Genomic DNA, 14,959 nt, shown 5'->3' with positions numbered 1-14,959 from the left:
GTCGGATGGTAGGCGGGGCCTAGTGAACACTACGGTCGGAAAATGGCGCCCAGCTCGAAATCAGAAAAGGACGGTAACAAACAAACGCAGAGAAAACACAAAGAACATGTCGTCAAGCTTCTGAACCGTGGAAAGGTATGCAACAAACTAGACAAGAGAATGGCACAAGCATGGCTTTGACGAAGAATGTGAAGTCGCAGGGTCAATGTCTCGATAGTGCCAGACCCGGTGGATGCTAGCTCGTTTACGCGTTTTTAAGCACCAACGTTAGCTAGCAGGCTGACTCGTTAACAAGCCACCTTTGGCCAAAACCGAGCTACAATCCATAACAACTAAGTTAACAGGCTGGTTGCAATATTGTGTGAGGGAATGTTGCTAGCTAGTTAACCAACTATCCCAAGACACTTAGCTAGCTAACGTTTGTTTGAACCAAGCAGTAAGCCAGCTAGCCCACGTTAACAGTTTATTTCGCATTCACTAACGCAGCAAGCTAGCACGCCTATTTACTAGTTTTGCATTTGGAGTCGCCGCTGGCTATTTCAGATCACTATGCATGATTCCTCTGTTGCAATGTTTTTCAATTCTGGTCTTGGGGACTGCTGGCCTTCTGTTTCAGCTAACGTTAAAGGTGATGCTGATCAGCGAGTTAAGTCAGGTGTTAATGTTGATTAGAACAAAACCATGCAGTGTACACCCTAGATACCTGGATGACAGAACACTGCTGGGTGGGTGTGTAGGTAGAGTGGTTAAGACTGGTTTCCTGGACACCTACCAAGCCTCATTCGAGTGCTGTACGTATCAAGCATCTCAGGGTAGGTGCTGATCTGAGGTCCCTCCTGTCCAAGTAATCTTACCCATAATCTGAAAGGCAAAACTGATTCTGAATCCGCTCGACTACTCTGAGATGGTTATACACACGACCCCCTGGACTAACAAGCTGTTTCAATAGAGATTATTTATTGGGTACGTTGACCACTTTTCACTAACGTTCCACGTCCTCTCTCCTATAGTTGTCTGGCCAGTATTCTCAGCGCTTGTTCAGGAAACTACCACCGCGCGTCTGTGTTCCCCTGAAGAACATAGTCAGCGAGGAGTTCCTCAGAGCAGGGTGAGTGTTTTGAAAGAGTATGTCTTTCTACAATGTAGAAAATAGTGAAAATGACAACAATAAACTTGAGTGAGTAGGTGTGTCCTAACTTTACACAGGTAATACTGTGTGTGTGTATATACAGTACCAGTCAAAAGTATGGTTTTTAATTGTACTATTTTCTACATTGTATAATAATAGTGAAGACATCAAAACTATGAAATAACACATGGAATCATATAGTAACTAAAAAAACAAATATTTGAGATTCTTCAAAGTAGCCACCCTTTGCGTGGTGACAGCTTTGCACACTCTTGGCATTCTCTCAACCAGCAACTGTCTCGAAAGGAGTTCCCACATATGCTGAACACTTGTTGGATGCTTTTCCTTCGCTCTGCCATCCAAACTCATCCCAAACCATCTCAATTGGATTGAGATTGGGTGATTGTGAAGGCCAGGTCATCTGATGCAGCACTCCATCACTTTCCTTCTTGATCTAATAGCCCTAACACATCTTAAAGGTGTGTTTTGGGTCATTGTTGTTTTGAAAGACAAATGATAGTCCCACTAAGTGCAAACCAGATGGCATGGCATATCTCTGCAGAATGCTGTGGTAGCCCTGCTAGTTAAGTGTGCCTTGAATTCTAAATAAATCAGACAGTGTCACCAGGAAAGCACCATCACACCACCACCACTGTTTCACAGTGGGAACCACACATAGGGAGATCATCCGTTCACCTACTCTGCGTATTACAAAGACACAGCGGTTGTAACCAAAAATCTCAAATTTGGACTCAGACCAAAGGACAGATTTCCACCGGTCTAATGTCCATTACTCGTGTTTCTTGACCCAAGCAAGTCTCATCTTCTTATTGGTGTCCTTTAGTAGTGGTTTCTTTGCAGCAATTCAACCATGAAGGCCTGATTCACAGTATCCTCTGAACAGTTGATGTTGAGATGTCTGTTACTTGAACTCTGTGAAGCATTTATTTGGGCTGCAATTTCTGAGGCTGGTATCTGTAAAGAACTTATTCTCTGCAGCAGAGGTAACTCTGGGTCTTCCTTTCCTGTGGCGGTCCTCATGAGAGCCAGTTTCATCATACCACAGCAGAGGTATCTCTGGGTCTTCCTTTCCTGTGGTGGTCCTCATGAGAGCCAGTTTCATCATACCACAGCAGAGGTAACTCTGGGTCTTCCTTTCCTGTGGCGGTCCTCATAGAGCCAGTTTCATCATACCACAGCAGAGGTAACTCTGGGTCTTCCTTTCCTGTGGCGGTCCTCATAGAGCCAGTTTCATCATACCACAGCAGAGGTAACTCTGGGTCTTCCTTTCCTGTGGCGGTCCTCATAGAGCCAGTTTCATCATAGTTCTTGGTGGTTTTTGCGACTGCACATGAAGACACCTTAAAAGTTCTTGACATTTTCCAGATTGACTGACCTTCATGTCTTAAAGTAAGGATGGACTGTCGTTTGTATTTGCTTATTTGAGCTGTTCTTGCCATAATGTGGACTTGTTCTTTTCCCAAATAGGGTTATGTTCTGTATGTCACAACACAACTGATTGGATCAAACACTTTAAGAAGGAAAGAAATTCCACAAAATAACTTAACAAGGCACACCTGTTAATTGAAGCTGGTTGAGAGAATGCCAAGTGTGCAAAGCTGTCATCAAGGCAAAGGGTGGCTATTTTGAAGAATCTCAAATATAAAATATATTTTGATTTGTGGATCACTTTTTGGGGGGGTTACTACATGATTCCGCGTGTGTTATTTCATAGTTTTGATGTCTTCACTATAATTCCACAATAAAATAAAGAAAAATCCTGGAATGAGTCCAAACCTTTGACTGTTACTGTGTGTGTATGTACATACACTACAGTTCAAATGTTTGGGGTCACTTATACATCTCTGCCGAGAAGGCCAGCATCCCGGAGTCGCCTCTTCACTGTTGACCTTGAGACTGGTGTTTTGCGGGTACTTTTAATGAAGCTGCCAGTTGAGGACTTGTGAGGCGTCTGTTTCTCAAACTAGACACTCTAATGTACTTGTCCTCTTGCTCAGTTGTGCACCGGGGCTTCCCACTACTCTTTCTATTCTGGTTAGAGCCAGTTTGCGATCATTACTGGCTGAATCATAGGCTTGACGTAACAGAATGCTGCGACCGAAGTGAGAAGAGACAACCAATTTGCTAGTTACAGCATCAGCGGGCGTTCTGTGGAGAGTGCATTGGGCCAACTAAACTCGTCTATTAAATCACCTCCACACACACTTTGTGTCCCCTCTCTCACACCCCCCCTCTCTCACCCCCCCCCTCTCACACCCCTCCCACTCTCACCCCCTCCCACTCTCACCCCTCCCTCTCTCACCCCCCTCTCACACCCCTCCCTCTCACACCCCTCCCTCTCACACCCCCTCCCTCTCACACCCCCCCTCCTCTCACACCCCCTCCCTCTCACACCCCCCCCTCACACCCCCCCTCTCTCACACCCTTCCCTCTCTCACACCCTTCCCTCTCTCACACCCTTCCCTCTCTCACACCCTTCCCTCTCTCACACCCTTCCCTCTCTCACACCCTTCCCTCTCTCTCTCACACCCTTCCCTCTCTCTCTCACACCCTTCCCTCTCTCTCACACCCTTCCCTCTCTCTCACACCCTTCCCTCTCTCTCACACCCTTCCCTCTCTCTCACACCCTTCCCTCTCTCTCACACCCTTCCCTCTCTCTCACACCCTTCCCTCTCTCTCACACCCTTCCCTCTCTCTCACACCCTTCCCTCTCTCACACACCCTTCCCTCTCTCACACCCCCTTCCCTCTCTCACACCCCCTTCCCTCTCTCACACCCCCTTCCTCTCTCACACCCCCTTCCCTCTCTCACACCCTTCCCTCTCACACACCCTTCCCTCTCACACACCCTTCCCTCTCACACACCCTTCCCTCTCTCTCACACACCCTTCCCTCTCTCTCACACACCCTTCCCTCTCTCTCACACACCCTTCCCTCTCTCTCACACACCCTTCCCTCTCTCTCACACACCTTTCCCTCTCTCACACACCCCTCCCTTCTCTCACACCCTTCCCTCTCTCACACCCTTCCCTCTCTCACACCCCCTTCCCTCTCTCACACCCCCTTCCCTCTCTCACACCCCCTTCCCTCTCTCACACCCCCTTCCCTCTCTCACACCCTTCCCTCTCTCACACCCTTCCCTCTCACACACCCTTCCCTCTCACACACCCTTCCCTCTCTCTCACACACCCTTCCCTCTCTCTCACACACCCTTCCCTCTCTCTCACACACCCTTCCCTCTCTCTCACACACCCTTCCCTCTCTCTCACACACCCTTCCCTCTCTCTCACACACCCTTCCCTCTCTCTCACACACCCTTCCCTCTCTCTCACACACCCTTCCCTCTCTCTCACACACCCTTCCCTCTCTCTCACACACCCTTCTCTCTCACACACCCTTCCCTCTCTCTCACACCCCTCCCTCTCACACACCCTTCCCTCTCTCGTGTTCCAGACACATCTTCCTGGGGTTCACTAAGTGTGGTCGTTACGTGCTGTCCTACACCAGTGACTGTGGAGAGGACGATGACTTCTCCTTCTACACCTATCACCTCTACTGGTGGGAGTTCAACCTACACAGCAGACTCAAACAGGTAGGTTGGACCGTCCGTGTGGCCTGAAGGGATGTGGGCCTGTAGAGCAGACCTACTACAGTACATGGACTGACTGGAAGTGGTCTCCAGTCCTTATAGCAGTAATGAGGTGGATGATGTGTTGCTGATTGGCCTGTCAACAGTTACACCAGCTACAATGGTGAGGAGATGGAGATGATTTCATCCCTTTTTCATCGTTCTGTTGTCCCGTTGTGCCCTTTTTTAAAACTTATCATCTCTTCATCTCTCTCCTCTCTCTCTCCTCTCTCTCTCTCTCTCTCCTCTCTCCTCTCTCCTCTCTCTCCTCTCTCTCCTCTCTCTCCTCTCTCTCCTCTCTCTCTCCACCTCCTCTCTCTCTCTCTCTCCACCCACCTCCTCTCTCTCCCTCCCCCTCCTCTCCCTCCCCCTCCTCTCTCTCTCCCTCCTCTCTCTCTCTCCCTCCCCCTCCTCCTCTCTCTCCACCCCCTCCTCTCTCTCTCTCTCTCCCCTCCTCTCTCTCTCTCTCTCCCCTCCTCTCTCTCCTCTCCCCCCTCTCTCTCTCTCTCTCTCCACCTCCTCTCTCTCTCCACCTCCTCTCTCTCTTCTATCTCTCTCTCTCTCCACCTCCTCTCTCTCTCTCTCTCCACCCACCTCCTCTCTCTCCACCTCCTCTCTCTCTCTCTCTCCACCCACCTCCTCTCTCTCTCTCCCTCCCCCTCCTCCTCTCCCCTCCCCCTCCTCTCTCTCTCTCTCCCCTCCTCTCTCTCTCTCCCTCCCCCTCCTCTCTCTCCCTCCCCCTCCTCTCTCTCTCTCCCTCCCCCTCCTCTCTCTCTCTCCCTCCCCCTCCTCTCTCTCTCTCCCTCCCCCTCCTCTCTCTCTCCCTCCCCCTCCTCTCTCTCTCTCCCTCCCCCTCCTCTCTCTCTCTCTCCCCCTCCTCTCTCTCCCTCCCTCCCCCTCCTCTCTCTCTCTCCCTCCCTCCCCCTCCTCTCTCTCTCTCTCCCCCCTCCTCTCTCTCTCTCTCCACCTCCTCTCTCCCCCTCCTCTCTCTCTCTCTCTCCACCTCCTCTCTCTCTCTCCACCTCCTCTCTCTCTCCCCCTCCTCTCTCCACCTCCTCTCTCTACCTCCTCTCTCTCTCTCTCTCTCTCTCTCCCCTCCTCTCTCTCTCCACCTCCCCTCTCTCTCCACCTCCCTCAGGTGCACCATGTGCGTCTGTTTACAGGTGAGGACATCTACAGTGATCTCTACCTGACAGTGTGTGAGTGGCCCAACGACCACTCCAAGATCGTCATCTTTGGCTTCAAGTAAGACATCAAGCCAGCGTACATTTGGTCTTTGTAGAGATGATGCCTGTGATCAGATCGGTGACTGGACATTTCTGCACGTTCTCTCTCTCTCTCTCTCTCCCTCATCTCTCTTTTCCCTCCAACACCCCTACACTCTACTCACCCTTCCCCATACTCTCTCTCTCCCTCCCTCATCTCTCTTTTCCCTCCAACACCCCTACACTCTACTCACCCTTCCCCATACTCTCTCTCTCTCCCTCATCTCTCTCTTCCCTCCAACACCCCTACACTCTACTCACCCTTCCCCATACTCTCTCTCTCCCTCCCTCATCTCTCTCTCCCTCCCTCATCTCTCTTTTCCCTCCAACACCCCTACACTCTACTCACCCTTCCCCATACTCTCTCTCTCATCTCTCTCTTCCCTCCAACACCCCTACACTCTACTCACCCTTCCCCATACTCTCTCTCTCCCTCCCTCATCTCTCTCTCCCTCCCTCATCTCTCTTTTCCCTCCACCCCTACACTCTACTCACCCTTCCCCATACTCTCTCTCTCCCTCCCTCATCTCTCTTTTCCCTCCAACACCCCTACACTCTACTCACCCTTCCCCATACTCTCTCTCTCCCTCCCTCATCTCTCTTTTCCCTCCAACACCCCTACACTCTACTCACCCTTCCCCATACTCTCTCTCTGTGTCAGTACTCGTAGCTCCAGCTCAGTGTTGATGAACCTGATGATGAGTGATGAGAACAACAGAGATATCTACATCACCATCGCCTCCATGCCTCCTCTCAGACCCTGCTCTCAATGCTGCCCTCCAAACACCTCTACCATACGCACAGGTACATGACTATATGTTGAACAGTCTCTCTAGGTAGTGGAGAGTGTCTGGAACATGGCTATATGTTGAACAGTCTCTCTCTCTAGGTAGTGGAGAGTGTCTAGAACATGGCTATATGTTGAACAGTCTCTCTCTCTAGGTAGTGGAGAGTGTCTGGAACATGGCTATATGTTGAACAGTCTCTCTCTCTCTAGGTAGTGGAGAGTGTCTGGAACATGGCTATATGTTGAACAGTCTCTCTCTAGGTAGTGGAGAGTGTCTGGAACATGGCTATATGTTGAACAGTCTCTCTCTAGGTAGTGGAGAGTGTCTGGAACATGGCTATATGTTGAACAGTCTCTCTCTCTAGGTAGTGGAGAGTGTCTGGAACATGGCTATATGTTGAACAGTCTCTCTCTAGGTAGTGGAGAGTGTCTGGAACATGGCTATATGTTGAACAGTCTCTCTCTAGGTAGTGGAGAGTGTCTGGAACATGGCTATATGTTGAACAGTCTCTCTCTCTCTAGGTAGTGGAGAGTGTCTGGAACATGGCTATATGTTGAACAGTCTCTCTCTCTCTCTCTCTAGGTAGTGGAGAATGTCTGGAACATGGCTATATGTTGAACAGTCTCTCTCTCTCTCTCTCTAGGTAGTGGAGAATGTCTGGAACATGGCTATATGTTGAACAGTCTCTCTCTCTCTAGGTAGTGGAGAGTGTCTGGAACATGGCTATATGTTGAACAGTCTCTCTCTCTCTAGGTAGTGGAGAGTGTCTGGAACATGGCTATATGTTGAACAGTCTCTCTCTCTCTAGGTAGTGGAGAGTGTCTAGAACATGGGTGTCAAACTCTGTAATTATATTTGGCCCGCGAGACAATACCAAATTACTACTAGAGCTGGCCCGCCGGTATTATACAGCGCATTCACCACTAATACTACGAATCCCATAATGCTCTGCTGTTTTCGCGCGCCAATCAGGACAGGACCCAGAAACGCTCTCTCCTCTGTGACAGTAGTCATAGCAACATAGACGCTACAACTGTCAGCGAGCTAACCCTTTCCAAAAATGGCGAAAAGAAAGGCAGAAAACAGGAGCTTTCTGGACAAGTGGGAGGCAGAATATCTGTTTACATATGTAAAAGACAAACCTGTTTGTCTTGTTTGTAGAGTCAACGTGGCTGTAAGTAAGGAGTACAACATTAGACGACACTATGAAACAAAACACCATGACAAATACAAGGACCTGGACATGACTCAAAGGAGCCAGAAAGTAGAGGAGATGAAAAGAAGCTTGGTTTCACAACAGAATATGTTTAAAAAAGCCACATCACAAAGCGAGGCTGCTGTAAAGGCTAGTTATATAGTGGCAGCAGAGATCGCAAAATCAGCCCGGCCCTTTAATGAGGGAGAGTTCATGAAAAAGTGCATGATGAAGGTTTGTGACCTCGTATGCCCAGAGAAAAAACAAGCATTTTCAAGCCTGAGCAGGAACACAGTAGCTGATCGCACATGTGATCTTGCCACCAATCTGTATGACCAGCTGATGGGAAAAGATTTTGTTGCGTTCTCCATCGCTTTGGATGAGAGCTGCGACGCATCTGATACTGCTCAGCTGTCAGTCTTCATCCGTGGAGTGGACTCAAATCTGTGCGTTACGGAGGAGCTATTAGGATTCAAATCAATGCATGGCACAACCACAGGAAAGGAAATCTTTGAGGAGGTTTCCAAATGTGTAACTGAAATAAAGCTGCCGTGGGATAAACTGGTTGGATTAACGACAGATGGTGCGCCAGCGATGTGCGGTAAAAAGAGTGGACTGGTGGGCATGGTTCGGGAGAAGATGCGGGAAGAGAACTGTGCAGGTGAGCTAACTGTTTACCACTGCATCATACATCAGGAAGCACTGTGTGCCAAAGCCCTAAAGATGGAACATGTTATGACCACAGTAACACAGGTAGTTAACTTTATAAGAGCCAAAGGTCTAAATCACCGCCAGTTTAAATCTTTTCTGGAGGAGTGTGGTTCGGAATACGCAGACGTGCCGTATCACACAGAGGTGAGATGGCTAAGCAGAGGAAAAGTACTGAACAGATGTTTCGAGCTGCGTGAGGAAATATGTCAATTCCTGGAAACCAAAGGGAAGGATACAGCAGAGCTCCGGGAGCAAACGTTCCTGTGTGAGCTGGCCTTTCTCTGTGACATCTCGAGCCATCTCGATGCGCTGAACCTGCAGCTTCAGGGGCGGGGGCGCATCATCACAGACATGTACGCTGCAGTGAGGGCCTTCAAAACTAAACTGTGCCTGTGGGAGAATCAGATGCTGCAAGGAATCCCTTGCCATTTTCCCTGCTGCCAATCCATAAAAGCGCAGATCTCTACCGCCGTGTTCCCATGCGCACAGTTTGCTGAAGAACTCAGTGTTCTCGCCGCTGAGTTTAGCCGGCGATTTGCCGACTTCGATGCCCAGAAATGCAAGTTTGAACTGCTTAGTAATCCCTTCGCAGTTGATGTGGAAAATGCACCAACCAACATCCAAATGGAGCTGATTGAACTCCAGTGCAACGACACGCTGAAGTCAAAGTATGATGCTGTGGGCGCCGCACAGTTTCCACGGTTCATCCCTGACACAATGCCTCAGCTCCGCACCCAAGCTGCTCAGATGCTCTCCATGTTCGGCAGCACTTATCTATGCGAGCAACTTTTCTCCTCGATGAAGATGACCAAAACAACTCACAGGAGACGTCTGACTGATGAACATCTTCGCTCGATACTGAGGATTTCTTCAGCTCAGAGCTTGAGCCCAGACATTGATGAACTAGCATCCAAGAAGAGATGCCAGGTATCTGGCTTGGGCACATCAGATTAGACCAGTGTGCAATTATTAACGTTTTCTTTATGCACTTTTTCTTGCTACAAGGCATGGGCTTGAATGGTTTATTGATTTATTATCATTTTATTTGTAAAATTATTAGCCAGTGGAAAAAGTTTATTTTGGTATTTAAATCAGAAGGCTGCAAATAGAAAAGAGGCATACAATTTTTATTTAAATTTTATTTATTTAATAAATGAATGCCATTGATGTGTTTTTTCATTTGAAATTCGATTTTGCATGTCTCCACTATTAAATTATACATTGTATGGTAATAAGCGATGCTTGTTCCATATTCAATGTTAAAGCAAAACTTGTTTGGGTCCATATTAAAAGGTTAATTTGTTCAATGTTGGCCCGTGACTTTGTTCAGGTTTTACATTTTGGCCCACTGGGTATTTGAGTTTGACACCCCTGGTCTAGGTAGTGGAGAGTGTCTAGAACATGGTTATATGTTGAACAGTCTCTCTCTAGGTAGTGGAGAGTGTCTGGAACATGGCTATATGTTGAACAGTCTCTCTCTCTAGGTAGTGGAGAGTGTCTGGAACATGGCTATATGTTGAACAGTCTCTCTAGGTAGTGGAGAGTGTCTAGAACATGGTTATATGTTGAACAGTCTCTCTCTAGGTAGTGGAGAGTGTCTGGAACATGGCTATATGTTGAACAGTCTCTCTCTAGGTAGTGGAGAGTGTCTAGAACATGGCTATATGTTGAACAGTCTCTCTCTCTCTAGGTAGTGGAGAGTGTCTAGAACATGGCTATATGTTGAACAGTCTCTCTCTCTCTCGGTAGTGGAGAGTGTCTGGAACATGGCTATATGTTGAACAGTCTCTCTCTCTCTCTAGGTAGTGGAGAGTGTCTGGAACATGGCTATATGTTGAACAGTCTCTCTCTCTAGGTAGTGGAGAGTGTCTAGAACATGGCTATATGTTGAACAGTCTCTCTCTCTCTCTCTCTGTAGTGGAGAGTGTCTGGAACATGGCTATATGTTGAACAGTCTCTCTCTCTCTAGGTAGTGGAGAGTGTCTGGAACATGGCTATATGTTGAACAGTCTCTCTCTCTCTCTCTAGGTAGTGGAGAGTGTCTGGAACATTACATTTACATTTACATTTAAGTCATTTAGCAGACGCTCTTATCCAGAGCGACTTACAAATTGGTGAATTCACCTTCTGACATCCAGTGGAACAGCCACTTTACAATAGTGCATCTAAGTCATTAAGGGGGGGGGGGGGTGAGAAGGATTACTTATCCTATCCTAGGTATTCCTTGAAGAGGTGGGGTTTCAGGTGTCTCCGGAAGGTGGTGATTGACTCCGCTGTCCTGGCGTCGTGAGGGAGTTTGTTCCACCATTGGGGGGCCAGAGCAGCGAACAGTTTTGACTGGGCTGAGCGGGAACTGTACTTCCTCAATGGTAGGGAGGCGAGCAGGCCAGAGGTGGATGAACGCAGTGCCCTTGCTTGGGTGTAGGGCCTGATCAGAGCCTGGAGGTACTGCGGTGCCGTTCCCCTCACAGCTCCGTAGGCAAGCACCATGGTCTTGTAGCGGATGCGAGCTTCAACTGGAAGCCAGTGGAGAGAGCGGAGGAGCGGGGTGACGTGAGAGAACTTGGGAAGGTTGAACACCAGACGGGCTGCGGCGTTCTGGATGAGTTGTAGGGGTTTAATGGCACAGGCAGGGAGCCCAGCCAACAGCGAGTTGCAGTAATCCAGACGGGAGATGACAAGTGCCTGGATTAGGACCTGCGCCGCTTCCTGTGTGAGGCAGGGTCGTACTCTGCGGATGTTGTAGAGCATGAACCTACAGGAACGGGCCACCGCCATGATGTTGGTTGAGAACGACAGGGTGTTGTCCAGGATCACGCCAAGGTTCTTAGCGCTCTGGGAGGAGGACACAATGGAGTTGTCAACCGTGATGGCGAGATCATGGAACGGGCAGTCCTTCCCCGGGAGGAAGAGCAGCTCCGTCTTGCCGAGGTTCAGCTTGAGGTGGTGATCCGTCATCCACACTGATATGTCTGCCAGACATGCAGAGATGCGATTCGCCACCTGGTCATCAGAAGGGGGAAAGGAGAAGATTAATTGTGTGTCGTCTGCATAGCAATGATAGGAGAGACCATGTGAGGTTATGACAGAGCCAAGTGACTTGGTGTATAGCGAGAATAGGAGAGGGCCTAGAACAGAGCCCTGGGGGACACCAGTGGTGAGAGCGCGTGGCGAGGAGACAGATTCTCGCCACGCCACCTGGTAGGAGCGACCTGTCAGGTAGGACGCAATCCAAGCGTGGGCCGCGCCGGAGATGCCCAACTCGGAGAGGGTGGAGAGGAGGATCTGATGGTTCACAGTATCGAAGGCAGCCGATAGGTCTAGAAGGATGAGAGCAGAGGAGAGAGAGTTAGCTTTAGCAGTGCGGAGCGCCTCCGTGATGCAGAGAAGAGCAGTCTCAGTTGAATGACTAGTCTTGAAACCTGACTGATTTGGATCAAGAAGGTCATTCTGAGAGAGATAGAGGGAGAGCTGGCCAAGGACGGCACGTTCAAGAGTTTTGGAGAGAAAAGAAAGAAGGGATACTGGTCTGTAGTTGTTGACATCGGAGGGATCGAGTGTAGGTTTCTTCAGAAGGGGTGCAACTCTCGCTCTCTTGAAGACGGAAGGGACGTAGCCAGCGGTCAGGGATGAGTTGATGAGCGAGGTGAGGTAAGGGAGAAGGTCCCCGGAAATGGTCTGGAGGAGAGAGGAGGGGATAGGGTCGAGCGGGCAGGTTGTTGGGCGGCCGGCCGTCACAAGAAGCGAGATTTCATCTGGAGAGAGGGGAGAAAGAGGTCAGAGCACAGGGTAGGGCAGTGTGAGCAGAACCAGCGGTGTCGTTTGACTTAGCAAACGAGGGATCGGATGTCGTCGACCTTCTTTTCAAAATGGTTGACGAAGTCATCTGCAGAGAGGGAGGAGGGGGGGGGGAGGGGGAGGAGGATTCAGAAGGGAGGAGAAGGTGGCAAAGAGCTTCCTAGGGTTAGAGGCAGATGCTTGGAATTTAGAGTGGTAGAAAGTGGCTTTAGCAGCAGAGACAGAGGAGGAAAATGTAGAGAGGAGGGAGTGAAAGGATGCCAGGTCCGCAGGGAGGCGAGTTTTCCTCCATTTCCGCTCGGCTGCCCGGAGCTCTGTTCTGTGAGCTCGCAATGAGTCATCGAGCCACGGAGCGGGAGGGGAGGACCGAGCCGGCCTGGAGGATAGGGGACATAGAGAGTCAAAGGATGCAGAGAGGGAAGAGAGGAGGGTTGAGGAGGCAGAGTCAGGAGAAAGGTTGGAGAAGGTATGAGCAGAGGGAAGAGATGAAAGGATGGAAGAGGAAAGAGTAGCGGGGGAGAGAGAGCGAAGGTTGGGACGGCGCGATACCATCCGAGTAGGGGCAGTGTGGGAAGTGTTGGATGAGAGCGAGAGGGAAAAGGATACAAGGTAGTGGTCGGAGACTTGGAGGGGAGTTGCAGTGAGGTTAGTGGAAGAACAGCATCTAGTAAAGATGAGGTCGAGCGTATTGCCTGCCTTGTGAGTAGGGGGAAGGTGAGAGGGTGAGGTCAAAAGAGGAGAGGAGTGGAAAGAAGGAGGCAGAGAGGAATGAGTCAAAGGTAGACGTGGGGAGGTTAAAGTCGCCCAGGACTGTGAGAGGTGAGCTGTCCTCAGGAAAGGAGCTTATCAAGGCATCAAGCTCATTGATGAACTCTCCGAGGGAACCTGGAGGGCGATAAATGATAAGAATGTTAAGCTTGAAAGGGCTGGTAACTGTGACAGCATGGAATTCAAAGGAGGCGATAGATAGATAGATGGGTAAGGGGAGAGAGAGAGAATGACCACTTGGGAGAGATGAGGATCCCGGTGCCACCACCCCGCTGACCAGAAGCTCTCGGGGTGTGCGAGAACACGTGGGCGGACGAAGAGAGAGCAGTAGGAGTAACAGTGTTATCTGTGGTGATCCATGTTTCCGTCAGTGCCAAGAAGTCGAGGGACTGGAGGGAGGCATAGGCTGAGATGAACTCTGCCTTGTTGGCCGCAGATCGGCAGTTCCAGAGGCTACCGGAGACCAGGAACTCCACGTGGGTCGTGCGCGCTGGGACCACCAGATTAGGGTGGCCGCGGCCACGCGGTGTGGAGCGTTTGTATGGTCTGTGCAGAGAGGAGAGAACAGGGATAGATGGACACATAGTTAACAGGGTACAGAAGAGGCTACGCTAATGCAAAGGAGATTGGAATGACAAGTGGACTACACGTCTCGAATGTTCAGAAAGTTAAGCTTACGTAGCAAGAATCTTATTGACTAAAATGATTGAAATGAAACAGTACTGCTGGAGTAGGCTAGCTGGTAGTGGCTGCGATGTTGACACTACACTAATCAAGTCGTTCCGTCGAGTGTAATAGTTTCTACAGTGCTGCTATTCGGGGCTAGCTGGCTAGCTAGCAAGGTTGATTGCGTTCCGTTACTTAAAAGAACGACAATAGCTGGCTGGCTAACCTAGAAAATCGCTCTAGGCTACACAATTGTCTTAGATACAAAGACGGCTATGTAGCTAGCTAGCTACGATCAAACAAAACAAACCGTTGTACTGTAATAGTTACTACAGTGCTGCTATTCGGGGGCTAGCTGGCTAGCTACGTTAGAAGAACGACAATAGCTGGCCAGCTAACCTAGAAAATCGCTCTAGACTACACAATTGTCTTAGATACAAAGACGGCTATGTAGCTGGCTAGCTACGATCAAACAAATCAAACCGTTGTACTGTAATGAAGTGAAATTAAAATGTGATACTACCTGTGGAACGACGCGGAATGTTGACCGGGTAGTTGGAGTTCAATTCGGTAGAGGTTGGCTAGCTGTTGGCTAGCTAGCTAGCAGCATTTCCTACGTTAAGGACGACAAATAGCTGGCTAGCTAACCTCGGTAAATTAAGATAATCACTCTAAGTCTACACACTCTAAACTGCACAATTATCTTGGATACGAAGACAACTATGTAGCTAGCTGACACTACGCTAATCGAGTCGTTCAGTTGAGTGTAATAGTTTCTACAGTGCTAGTGGACAGTGGATGTTAGCTAGCTGCTTAGCTGCTTAGCTAGCTGCTGGGCAGATACGTTAGGACGACGAAATACGATAATTATGCAATTGTCGTTGATACAAAGACGGCTATGTAGCTGGCTAAGAAGAAATTGCTAAGATTAGACAAATCAAACCGTTGTACTATAACGAAATGTAATGAAAAGTTATAAAAAGTTATACTA

General features: G+C 49.3%; 1 protein-coding gene across 1 annotated transcript; it reads left to right on the top strand.

Moving 5' to 3' along the window:
- Positions 1–22: 22 nt before the first annotated feature.
- Positions 23–7,679, top strand: LOC135525727 (DDB1- and CUL4-associated factor 15-like). The gene is made up of 7 exons (XM_064953532.1): positions 23–135; positions 1,011–1,108; positions 4,603–4,741; positions 5,916–6,022; positions 6,704–6,846; positions 6,879–6,917; positions 7,639–7,679. Exons 1-7 carry the CDS (start codon positions 43–45, stop codon positions 7,677–7,679), a joined length of 660 nt encoding a protein of 219 aa, XP_064809604.1. The 5' UTR covers positions 23–42.
- Positions 7,680–14,959: the final 7,280 nt, after the last annotated feature.

Source organism: Oncorhynchus masou, chromosome 5 (assembly GCF_036934945.1).
Source record: "Oncorhynchus masou masou isolate Uvic2021 chromosome 5, UVic_Omas_1.1, whole genome shotgun sequence".
In the NCBI taxonomy this organism is placed as follows: Eukaryota; Metazoa; Chordata; class Actinopteri; order Salmoniformes; family Salmonidae; genus Oncorhynchus; species Oncorhynchus masou.
This window is presented reverse-complemented; position numbering and strand designations above follow the sequence as displayed.

Excerpts from the sequence above, each read along its gene's own strand:
- LOC135525727 (XM_064953532.1), top strand. The coding sequence starts at position 43 with ATGGCGCCCAGCTCGAAATCAGAAAAGGACGGTAACAAACAAACGCAG. Across the intron at positions 136-1,010 it reads AGCTTCTGAACCGTGGAAAG|TTGTCTGGCCAGTATTCTCA; the intron begins GTATGCAACAAA and ends TCTCTCCTATAG. Across the intron at positions 6,847-6,878 it reads CACCTCTACCATACGCACAG|GTAGTGGAGAGTGTCTGGAA; the intron begins GTACATGACTAT and ends CAGTCTCTCTAG.